Source organism: Pipistrellus hanaki, assembly GCF_964339955.1.
Source record: "Pipistrellus hanaki genome assembly, chromosome: 5".
In the NCBI taxonomy this organism is placed as follows: domain Eukaryota; kingdom Metazoa; phylum Chordata; class Mammalia; order Chiroptera; family Vespertilionidae; genus Pipistrellus; species Pipistrellus hanaki.
This window is the reverse complement of record NC_140507.1, coordinates 5,825,148-5,837,756: the sequence shown is the minus strand read 5'-3', so window position 1 is coordinate 5,837,756 and position 12,609 is coordinate 5,825,148. Positions and strand designations below refer to the sequence as shown.

Below are 12,609 nucleotides of genomic sequence, written 5' to 3'. Positions count from 1 at the left end.
GCCCTGCTGTCACCACCCTGAAATTCTGAGTAATTTTTTAACACGGAGACTCGCTTTCATTGTGAACTGAGCTCAGTAAAGTGTGTAGCCCTCCTGCCTTATGCCAATGCTCAGTCATCTCGTGTTTTGGTGGTAGCCAGTTCCTACACGGCCTGTGAATCCCTTAGCTGTCTGCCGGCTGGTCAGTAATGTCTTGGCGTTTTGCCAAATTACATGAAGCACCTGTGTGAGTCATCTATGACTCACCCTACACTTCAGATACTTTCAACTATCCACCGTTATCTACGGTTTCATCCATCTATGACTTTGCATAAACTATGACTCTCCTCCCTTCTGCACCAAATTCAGCATGAACACATCCTTCAAATTCTTGACCCTGCCACTGCTCCTTTGTGTATCCTTTTAGGATCCCCTTGTGATAAGAGAATGTGTTCCCATATATAACCCTATTATAGACCTTACTCCCACTGTACTGTAACTCCCTTGTCACATGCATATGAAAAATGCTATTCATGTGATCTACCTTTGGAACTGGGGAGGCTATGGTTAGTTCTACCCAAAGCACAAAGTCCAAGAGCAAAGGCGGAGGATGTACAAATCGTCCTCGGGGAAAATCTGGGAGTTGTTATGAGAAGGAGGAATGGATGATGGACAGGCAAAGCAATGCAGAGACATTCACCGCTGACACAGGTCAGGGGATGGGAGCCCTGAGCAGGCCACCACCCCATTTCTGAGTTGTCTTCTCTCATCCTGGAGGAAACTCTGGGAAGAGCTTTGGATAAATGTTCCATCTGGAAATCACAGCTCGCTGTGGACGCTAGTCTTTTGTGGGGACAGGCCTCCAGAGATGATATAGTAGCCCTTGCTTCTTTATGCCTGTAAACTTATAAAATAATCTAAGGGATCTGTGAAAGTGGAATTGTCTCCAAAATATAAATATGTGTGTCTCTTAAGGATCAGCTAAGTATTTATATCTCAGAAACACAGCCTGGGTTTCAGAGATCTTAGCTCTGCCACCTCCTCTTTCTTGGGAAGTCACTTAATCTCTTGGAATCTCCTTGGCACCCTGCTGGAACCTCAGAGGAACTCGCTAAAGGGAAACGTTGGCATCTCCAGGTGCAGAAGCAAATGTAGCCGTGGGCTAGAGAAGCATGTGCCTAATGTCAACCAGAAAAGACGCCTATTGCCCTAGCTGTCATCATAGGTTAGTTAGTAGCATTCCTGCATCCTAGGCCACAGTGATTCCCCTACAGTGATGGGACACTGGACATATGATCACTGGCTTTGCCTTTTGTGTAAAATGTTATAGTAGCTAACAGGTATTGAGCAATTAGATCCACCACTGCCATGAATGCATTACATGTATTAGCTTATTTAATCTTCAGAGCAGCTTTATCCTGTAAAACAGTGAGGCTGGGATCATCACGTGCATTGCACACACACACACACACACACACACACACACACACATATGCCAGCTGTATATTTATTGGCCCAGATAGCTGAAAGAGGCCCGGAAAGGTAGATTTCCCAAGGTCACGCAACTAGTTAGTGAAAAAATTCAATGTAAACTGAACAAACAAACAAACAAACGAACAGCATGCACCTGATCAGTATTCCCCTGGGCACCATTTTCAAAAATAATGGCAGCCAAAGCTCTATTCATTCATGCATCCGAGGCAAACTTCATGTGTTGGTCAGTCTGTACATTGCAATTTCCTCCCTCCCTTCCTCCCTCCCTTCCTCCCTCCCTTCCTCCCTCCCGTCCTCCCTCCCTCCCTCCCTTCCTTCCTTCAGTGTATATTTGTTATAAGGTACCTGTTTTTATGATCTATATATGCATCAGTCATACAAAATGCATCTGCTTGCTGGGGGCGGGAATGGCACTTTGCAGATTTGAGGTCCCCATGGCTGTGCGCTGTTTGTGTATGCAGACATAGTCACATGTCTACTGCGAGAACGGCCGCCTGTTAGAGCATTTTTCATTGTGGTAAGAGGCAGCATTCAGAAAGATCTGATTTATGGGACATGTTTAATTTTTAAATGACTGAGTTCTTTATAATATTGTCAATTAACAAAATTCTGCCTGGGAACCTCCTTTGTCCTCTGCCGTCGGCACCTCAGTTGGGAAATCCAGCATGTTGAGAGGCTTGAGGATTTATACCCATCCCTAGAGTTGCTCTAAATGGAATCATCCACACATTTTCATCGAGTGTCCTGACATCCAGTGGTCTAGGGAGTGGAGGGGCCCATTTATGCTTTGGTCCCAGGGGGGAGGGGCTTGTTTTCTAGTTGGTGAAACCGAGATATGCACAGGGAATGGTGACCAAGTGCTGCAGTCACTGTAGGCTCTCAGAGCACAGAGAGCGACCAGAGAAGATAGGATAGGATTTTAGACTGCCTCCACCATTTCATTAGTTACGTGACCTTGAGGAAAAATCACTTAGACACGGTGACTCAGTTTTTCTTATTCTTATATGGGCCTGGTAACAGTACCCATCACAGAGGAGGAAGAGGAGGGGGGGGAAAGGGGGAGGCGGAAGAAGGGGAGGAGGAGGAGGGGGAGGAGGAGGAAGAAGAGGAGGTGGAGGACCAGCGCTGCAGTGAGCTTCCTGGCAAGCACTTTCCAGGATGCCGACCTTGGGGCTGGCCCCTCTTTCCGCCAGTTCTTCCTGTTCCAGCAGCTGACTTCCCTTGCACGTGCCTTCCGCTTCCTCATGGAACCATCTGCTTTTGGCTCCCATTCAAGACCCAAGTTCCCTGCATTCTCCCCAATTGTCCTGCTTTTGGACTGTCTAAAGAGGTCAGATTTACTACTCTCCAGGCCTGGGTACCCCCACTGGGTACCCAAAGATCCCTCATAGGCTGCTGGCCACACAGGGAAACCGCCTGAGTTGCATCAGCCCTGTGCCCATCCACCTCAGGCGGAGCAGTAGGCTGCCCTGAGCACAGCATGCAAGGCCCTGTGCGAGGAGGCGTGAGAAGGAATATGCCCAGTGCCAGAGACCATGCAGGCTGCCTCCAGGGAGCCGGGGCATCTCCCAGGTTAATTGCACAGGCTTTGGAGAAAGAGAAACCCGAGACTGGGACTGGACTGCACTGCTTCTTGGCTGTGCCAGTGTGGGGAGATGATTTGATCTTTCTGATGCTCAGTTTCCTCTCCTGTTAAGTGGCTGTAATAAGAGCATCTGCCTCCGTCTGTCGAACTAAATGAAATATAATGAAATGTTGTTTGCAGAGCACCTGGCACAGGGTCTGTGAAGGGTGGCGATAGTACTCCCCTCACTGATGTTGTTAACGAAGAGAGCAGGCGACGTGGGTTGAACAGAATTACAGAGATTTCCTTGCGGACAGAAGAGCCTGGAGTTAAATAGTGAGGTGCTGGAGGCAGCATGCCTTCGTTTAAACCCTGGTGCCACGGTGTGCTGATTGGCTTATTGGGAAAGTTACCTAAACTCCCATCTCTAAAGCAGAAACAGTGTCCAGCTCAGGAAGTCGCTTGAGAATTAAACAGAAAGAAAGAACCCACGGGAAGAACTGAGCACAGAGTGCGTCCTCGGCACCTGTGGCTGGGACGGTTATTGATCGTGTATTGCTGCTACACAACACAGCCGAGATGCAGGAGGGGCTGGGCTGAGAACTGATCGTGACCTTTGCTTTCAACGAGTCAAGTTCACTGTTGAGAGTCACAGAAAGAGTTGAATGCATTTTCATTCTAAACCACTTCACCGTATTAGTGCTGAGGCTTTAAGTGAAATTTTAGGAGGAAGAAAAGGAGGAGGAGGAGGAAGAGGAGGAGGAGGAGGAAGAGGAGGAGGAGGAGGAGGAGGAGGAGGAGGAGGAGGAGGAGGAAGAGGAGGAGGAGGAGGAGGAGGAGGAGGAGGAGGAGGGAAATATGAAGAAGAAAAGGAAGGAAGTGGAGGAGGAGGAAGAGAGAGAAAAAAGGAGGAGAAGAGTCAGAGGAGGAGTGGAGGAGGTAGTGGAAGAAGATGAAGAACAAGAGGAAGAAGGAGGAAGAGACAAAAAGACTGATTTTTCCAAAACCAATCATGGGAAACCAAAGTTGGGTGATATTCTGATTTCCATAGAGTGGCTGCAGAAGAATCCGGAGAGAGGAAACTTTGCTATCTGCCTCCAGCCCCCACCAGCAGCACGGGCCTTTGAGAGCTGGGGACAGGCTTAGGACAACAATCAAAGGAATGACTGTTACCGAAACTGCTGATAACTTGGTTGCTGCCGATGACAAGTCAGACTCCTCATGTCGGTATCGTATTAGAGAGTCTGAAAGGTTTCTACATAAAATGACAGCCACTCACTGCAGTTCCCTCCAGGGAATCAGATTCTAATCTATAAGGAGAAAATATAGGTATTTCTTGGAAGGCATCTTAGGAAGTGACAGAAAAGTGAACCAAAGAAATGCCATCTTTTGGCAGCCTGATGGGATGGCGGATTTGTGGGATTGTTGGCTCCTGTCGCTGCATGGTCTTGCCTGCCTCAGACCAGTGGCCAGCCGCTCCTTGTCCTCTGTCTGTTGGTTTTGCTGTCAGTCCCTGCCTTCGGGAGAAGGCAGCAACCAGAGGGTCCTGAAGTGGCCACAGCTTTCCCAGATGCCTTGTAACAGCTCTATGCTCAGCACTTACCACATAGCGACCTGTGGAAGAGGTTACATTACTGCTGTTTCACAAAAAAAGGAAATGAGCCGTCAAAGGTGACATGAACACGTCCCAAACCCATACAGAGGGGAAGTGGCCAAGCCAGAAATCATATCGTCACATGTGTCTATACAAATCTTGTGATCCCGATGCGTTGCCCTCGTTGTTCAACAGACATTTGAGTGTTCACCTAGCTGAGGGTTCCTTATGAGCAACGAGCGATCCAGCAGTTGCTGTAGGTGCCCTGCTCACACCCTTGGCCCAAAGCACCTGCCCCTTTGGTAGACATGTCCCGTACATCCTGAGAGCTCCCTACTTCTTTCCTTCTCTGGGATTCCTCTGGCTGCAGGAGAGTGTTCGGCACCCTGCAGGACATCCATAAGAGAGACTTTCAACCTGTGAGGAGCTGGCATTAATGGACACATGACCCCGCCCCCTGGGCAAGGACACATCTCTGTGCAGTGGGTTCTGTACAGTCTCCCCGAGCTTCCTACACAGCATGGCATTTCAGTCATTATGTACAGCAATAACCTTCAAATAAATACTTCCTCCACTGGCTTCCCACTGCGTCTCAGGGAGGCCAAATAGGTGTTTTCCCTGGATGAGCCACTCCACAGAGAAATTGTTGATTGTCCACTGTCAATCAAAAAGTTACAGGCAGCAACCAGAGGGTCCTGAGGGACAGGTGAGATCTGGCCTCTGCCCGCTAAGATTTTACAAGCACGTCCACACACAGTAGAGACTTGGCCAGAGCTGGGCATGTAACCGTTGGGAGGCGGCTGCACAGGTCCAGCAGAGACATGATGGTAGCTTGGTCAGGTCAGTGGCTGTGAGGTCATGAGCAGTAGTCAAATTCTGGGCATATTTTGAAAATAATGTTAAGAGATTTTGCTAATAGGCCAAGTGTAGGACGCGACAGAAAGAGAACAGTTAAGGATGCTCCCAAAGGCATGTCTCCCCCCCCCCCCTCCTTTAGCAATCAGAAGCATGGGCTTGTCTTTAGCTGGGATAGAAGACTACAGAAAGAGCACAGGTAACGGGAGCTGGGTTTTGACATGTGTGTTTGAGATGCCTATTAGTCATCCCAGTGATGACAGAGAGCAAAGAGCTGAGATGCAAGCTGGAGCCAGGGCGAGGCCAGGGGTATAGACATTTGGGAGTCAAAGGCATGTAGATTGGAGAGTAGATAAGCTTATGGAGGGAGACTCTGATTTCAAAGAAAGTACAGTGGAGGAGGCACATGACTAAGCCACACAAATAACCATCCCAGACCCCAGATCGTGATGAATACTGGGAAAGGAAGTGGCAGTGAGTATCCTTCAGGGATATAGGATGTGGTAGACCCTGCTCCACAGAGATTAGATGGGGAGAGTGTTCTATACAGAAATGTAACAAGTCTGGGAACTCAGAAAACAACCAGAAGCGCAAGGGATGGTGAGGAACAAGTCTAGGAGAAAGGAAGGCTGGGCTCCAATCCTAGAAGGCACTGTCTTAAAGAGAAGAGCTTGGGCTTACCCTGTGGGCAGCGGGGGCCATGGAGGAGGGAATTGGTGTGATTGGAGCTGACTGGTAGGGCTAAGGCTAGTGAGGCGGAAGGGGCAAGAGACAGAAGGCTGCAGGACCAGTTAGTGAGGCTCAGAAGGAGAGGGAGGGATGGATAGGAAGACATTTAAGAAGAAACACAATTTTCCCTGGCTAGTTTGGCTCAGTAGATAGAGTGTTAGACTGCAGACTGAAGGGCCCCAGGTTCAATTCAGGTCAAAGGCACATGCCCGGGTTATGAGTTCCATCCCCAGTGAGGGGCATGCAGGAGGCAGCCAGTCAATGGTTTTCATCATTGATGTTTCCATCTCTCTCTCCCTCTCCCTTCCTCTCTGTGATTAATAAAAATATATATTTTTAAATATTTAAAAGAATAAACACAATTTGACAACAGGCATCAAAATGTTAAGTGTGCATAGCCCGTGGCCAGTATTTCACTCTGAGGGGAAGACTGGAGAAGAGGTGTGGAGATGGGAGGTGAAGAGAAGGGTCATGGACACACCCCTGGGAACAGAAACGGCTGTGAAACCACATGAAGGTCCCACAGCAAATGACTGATTCAATAAAGGGAGGCACAGCCACACCATGGAATGCTTTCCGGTGATTAAAAGGGGTGATATATATCTGAGTTCACTGGCATGAAAGGAACACACAGTGTATTGCTGAGTGAAAAAGACAGGCTGTGAAACAGCATTTATCGTTTAACCCCATTCATCAAAACAGTATCTGTAAAATATCAGCTGTGCATAGAGTCTGGGGAGACCTCTGAGATTGCATTCATCAAAACGCCAGTGATGGTTTACTTTAGATGATAGATAGGGTTCGGTGGTGTGTTTCTGTTTGTTTAGGGAGGGGGCCGTTTCTCTCCCTCTTTTTCTGGATGGCATGAATTTTCTGCCCAAAGCATGTAGAAGTTTAAACAAAAGGCAATGCTAGTACACATTTACTGACGGATGCCAAACAGGTGGTCTTTGAGTTCTTGCCAGGCAAACGTGACCCCAGGTCTACAGTGTGAGCAGGTGGTAAGTGGGTCAGCTGACCTCTCTCTCCCTTGGGTCTTCAGGGCACACCCTAAGGCATCTTTGGGGGCGGGGAGGGTTGCCTGAAATTGAGGGCTCAGGTGGCCTCATGACCTTCTCTCCTCCTTCAGGGTCTTCCTGAGAGCTATCAACAAGTTTGCAGAAATCATGAACCAGAAGTTCCTGGAACACACCAACTTTGAGTTCCAGGTGAGTAGGAGGCACCTGAGTGGGCATCTTGGGCTGGTTGCTCCATCAGACACACCCCTGATGCCATGTCTCTGTGTTTTTGCAGCAGGGTGTGGGCAGGGGGAGAAGTACTCAGGGTTTGGAATCAGGCTCCTGATTAAATAGTCAGTAGCTGAGCAGCTTATGCAAATGTGACTGCATAATGGATGGATCGTGTGTTAAGGAGACTCGCACTGCTTCATTTGTCAGAGTGGCCACCACCTTCTAAAGATGGATCACCTTTTCTTACTTTTCTATTCACTCACAGACACTGAAAAATAAAGCTCTCAGTACATCTCTGTCCCGATTCCTCCGGAAGTCACTTGTGCTCAGACAGGACTGGGCCTCCATGAAACACAGCCCCTTAGAGCATGTTCGTGGGGCTAGCACAATGATAGCTTCTCAAAACGTGGGCAAGAAGGACCAACTCTTCAAAGAAAAGTCCACGTGGCTACCTTTGGCTGGGGATGCGAGAGATGCCCAGAGAAGTGGGGGTTTCGTACGTGGATTGTTTGAGACTTTGAGCTGTGTGGCTTTGGGCAAATGACTTGACCTCTCTGTGCCCCAGTTGCCTCAGCACCAAATTATGATGCTACTTATAGCTACCTCATCGAAGTGTGGAGAGGATTACATGAATTAAGTCACTTAAAGTTCTTAAAACAGCGCCAGGAACAATGTATTCATTCATTTTAATTATACTCATTGGTATCACTTTGATGGTGAGGATGATGATGGTTCTACATGTGTCGGGTCTGGGAACTCATATGTCAGTTCTCAGCAATCAGGACTGTAGGGAGGCGTCTTGCTGGTCACCACAACACTGCCTAGGGTGGTCAACCCCACAAGATTCTGTAGCAGCGGAGAGTGGCCAGCACTACAAAATGAAATGTCTTTTTTTTTCTAATGAGACTTGGTAGATATTTATTGATAAGTTCTCAAGAACAGGACATTTTTCAACCTTATCTTTGTCCTGCTCAGCCCATGTTCTCCTCGCCGCCTGTGCGAGCAGGTTTGTTCTCTGTACCCCGCCTGGAACACACCTTGTCTCCCTCATCTGGTTTCATTAATTATGCATCTCATATCGGCAGGAACAGCATCCATCACTGGGCCCTGCCAGCCTGGCTGCCGCTGCCCAGAGCAGGGGCAGGTGCAATGAGATGGCCCCTAGTGTCCTTTCCAGAACTGTGGCTTTCTGGTTCAGAGGTTAAAAAGCAAGCGGCTCTGTGGGGCCCCTCTGTAGGTGACAGGATAAGAGAATTACAAACACGATGTCTTCTGCTGGGGCTAACGTGATTTGCATCTCTGGGCCCTGCTCAGAATGCTGGGCCCTGGCATGCCCATCGATTTGCATGGTCAGGGAAGACCAAGAGAGGATTTCTAACTAAACTCACTGGGATTTTTGTGTAGGAGTAATAGTCATGGGTCTAAGCCAGAGGTTGGCAAACTCAGTAGTCAACAGAGCTAAATATCAACAGTACCATGATTAAAATTTCTTTTGAGAGTCAAGTTTTTTAAACTTAAACTTCTTCTAACGCCACTTCTTCAAAATACACTCGCCCAGGCCGTGGTATTTTGTGGAAGAGCCACACTCAAGGGGCCAAAGAGCCTCATGTGGCTTTCGAGCCACAGTTTGCTGACCACAGGTCTAAGCTATTGCTTTGAGGGATTTGAAAGCAAAGCAGAGGATCTCCTTGCCTTCCAGGATCGTGGAATCTTGCTAGGAGGTTGTCAATCCATCTTGTAGTAGCCAAGCCTTTGAAAGAGGGGACCTACTTAGGGCATTTTGATGCTCATTGTAACCCAATTAGGTTGGGATACACCCATTTTTTTGGTGAATAAACTGAGCTTCAGAAATGTGGTTGGCTTTTCTGTTAAAGGTCATCCGACCACTCAGTGGGGTGGCTGGGAGTCAGGCCTCTCTGTAAAGCCAAGCCCTTTCACTCTCTGCACTGCCTCTTAGGAGCAGGTACCTTTGCCTGTACCAGACAGCTCTATTTCGCTCCAGAAACACTGTGTGCCCTGGTTAGTGCTCGCTGGCCCAGGGACAGGCAGCTGTATGATGACTGGCTGTAGGACTAGACCCTCCATGCAGGAAACTCTGATTGGCCCAGGAATCCATGGTTATATACGTTGGGTGTGCTCTTTGGTCCCAGGAAAATTGCTTCTGCCTTAGGCAGCTGTCTGAATGCCACTAAGATCCCTCTCTCTCCTGGGGAAGCTCTAATTGGCTCTGAGTTTGGCAATTCCAGCTTTGGCCTTGAGGCATTTCTGGATTAGCTCTGGGCACTGGACCACCTTGGGATCATTTTTGAAGCTGTATTGAGAAGCCGTGAAATGAGGCTTCTGTGGTATTCCCAGCCATTAGAGGAGGAATGAGGGCAGGCTTGGTCTTTACAATACAAATGTAACCAGTAATGGCATGTAAAAAAAAAAAAAAGTGCAAGAGGGAGCACCCACATAGAGGGAGCACTCACATAGAAGGAGCATTCACCAAAGACTAGAAGAGGCCCAATGTGTTGCCTGCCTAGAGGCACGCGGTGGGGCGAGGTGACAACTCCACCAGGCAGAAAGACAGTCACAGGTTGGAGATGGCCTGCTTTTGCTCTAGGGCCCCAGAGAGCCTCTGGCCCCATGCCCCTAGCCTGTGTCCATGTCTGAGAACTCCCACAGTCCACGGTGCTCCCAGAATGGTCCAGGCAGCTGCGCCTTTATAGCTCAGAGGAAGGCACGCCCAGTGCATTTCAGCAGCAGCATGTCCTGGGCACTCCCACACACACACACACGCCCCCGCCCCCAATTGGAATTTGGGGTAAAGAATAATTCAAAGCCATTAGAAAGAATCTTGTAGAAGTGGTTCTCAACCTTTCTAATACCGTGACCCTTTAATACAGTTCCTCATGTTGTGGTGACCCCCAACCATAAAATTATTTTTGTTGCTACTTCATAACTGTAATTTTGCTACTGTTATGAATCCTATTGTAAATATCTGTGTTTCCCGATGGTCTTAGGCGAGCCAACTAGTGGTTCTCAACCTGTGGGTCATGACAGGTTGAGAATCACTGCTATAGAGCATAAGACCATCAGACACATAAGATGTCCCCCCCAAAATATATGCACGCACTTGAATACTTACAAAGGCACTGTTTATTAAAATACATTTCATTTCAAAATTGAGCTATCAGCTATTAAAGTGTGTGTTTGTTGAATGAGTTCACTAATGAGTCTCACTCTATAGGCACACACTGGGTCAGACACAACACTAGACACTGGAAATAGAAGAATGAATAGAAAGTTGAGGTTCTTGCCTATGTGGCACTTGCATCCAACCAAGGACACAGGACATAATTAGTTCCACTTACAGTAGTATGTCAGAAACCCTGTGAATGGGGTGTGATGAGGGTGAATGGTGGGTGGTTCTCCTTTAGCCTGGGGGAGAGCCTTGGAGGCTTCCCAGGAAGGGATATTGAACTGAGACTGCAAGACTGAGGAGGAGTTTGCTAGGCAGAGCCTTCCTCATTTCATCCCTAGAACCACCCTCTGTAGGTACTATTAGCCTCATGTTCCAGATGAGGAAACCGAGGCTTCAAGCCATAAGGAAACTTGCTGGTGACAATGGAGCTGGGACTTGCCTGAGAGACTCCATGAAAATAAACAGTAAAAACAGCAGAGCAGCGCAGAGGTCCTGTGTCTTCACACTCGCAGCTCTAGCCACAGAGGCTGCACTACAGCCTCTCCTGCACAGAGAGGCAGAAACAAGGATGCCGGCTGCAGCTCTGATGCTAAAGGGAGGGAAGATGGAGACAAGCTAAATGCCTGCATTTGAAGGAGTTGGTTAAAATGGAAGGACGTCCTTACACAGAACACCATGCAGCCGTAAACCAGAACAGAGCAGATCTGAATATGCTAATATGCAAACATCTGCTAGATAGATGTATGAGAAACTAGCAGAGCACCTCAGATATTAGGAAAGATGTCTATACATACATTGTTTATATATACATAATTTTGGAAGGGTAGCCAGGAAATTGTTATAATTTTCTTCTGGGAAATTGGACAAGGGTGCAAGCAAGGTAGGATGGAAATATCTTATTATTTAGTATTTTTATTATGTGGGTATTACTTCTATAATTTTTACTTCTACCATTTGATTTTTTTTTTATGATGTGGGCATTACTTCTATAATTTTAAGAGTTAATTAAAAATAGCTAAATCCAGATTACAGTATGATTTTGGCTGGGTTTTACTGTTTTACATCTGTGAAATAAGGGCCTTGGATCAGAGAACCCTTAAATTTATTCCAGCTCTATGCTTCTGTTCTATGATTTCAAAATATTTAATTCCTAATCAAAAATCGCCTCCCCGGAGAAAAGGGAGCCGTGTGTTTTGCAAAAGCACCTCTGGCTTCTCTGAACCAGCCGAGTTGGGTACTTAGTAGAAATGCCACCAGGCAGCTTGAGGCAAGGAGGAGAGAAAAAAATCTGAGACCTTTTGAAACGACTGGAGAATTTCTCTAACAATACAATGATCAATAAATACATATTTTCTGGAACCCAGCTGTATTCAAACTGTTGTGCTGAATATGTCATAAGAAATACAAATAAATGGAAGGCAGGACTCTTGGTACTTATGGAGCCATCAGTTAGAAAAGACAGGACCAGCCCTGACTGGTTTGGCTCAGTGAATAAAGCATTGGTCTGTGGAATGAAGGGTCCCAGGTTCAATTCCAGTCAAGGGCATGTACCTTGGTTGTGGGCACATCTCCAGTAGGGGTGTGCAGAAGGCAGCTGATTGATGTTTCTCTCTCATCGATGTTTCTAACTCTCTCTCTCTTCCTTTCTGTAAAAAAATTAATAAAATAAATTTAAAAATAAAAGAAAGGAAGGAAGGAAGGGAGAGAGGAAGGGAGAGAGGGAGGAGAGAGGGAGGGAGGGAGGAAGGGAGGGAGGGAGGGTGGGAGGGAGGGAGGGAGGGAGGGAGGGAGGAAAGACAGGACCATACATATACATTCTCTTCAATCAGTGCCCCCGCCAATGCCATCATGCCATTCACTGAGCGTTTGCCAGGTGCCAAGGCTGTGCTGGATGCCTTCAGGCTCATATTATCTCACCAGCATGTAGAACAGTCCTTTACCAGGCATGGTAGCTGCCATTCTGTTCCCATTTCCTAGG

General features: G+C 47.5%; 1 protein-coding gene across 2 annotated transcripts in view; it reads left to right on the top strand.

Annotated features, from left to right (window-relative positions):
* DOCK2 (dedicator of cytokinesis 2) overlaps positions 1 to 12,609 on the top strand; it is a 362,595-nt gene that overhangs the window by 286,684 nt on the left and 63,302 nt on the right. For both annotated transcript variants that reach the window (XM_084884009.1, XM_084884008.1), the window contains exon 30: positions 7,345 to 7,423. In XM_084884009.1, the coding sequence (XP_084740135.1) occupies positions 7,345 to 7,423 (79 nt within the window). The remainder of the gene's footprint in view (positions 1 to 7,344; positions 7,424 to 12,609) is intronic.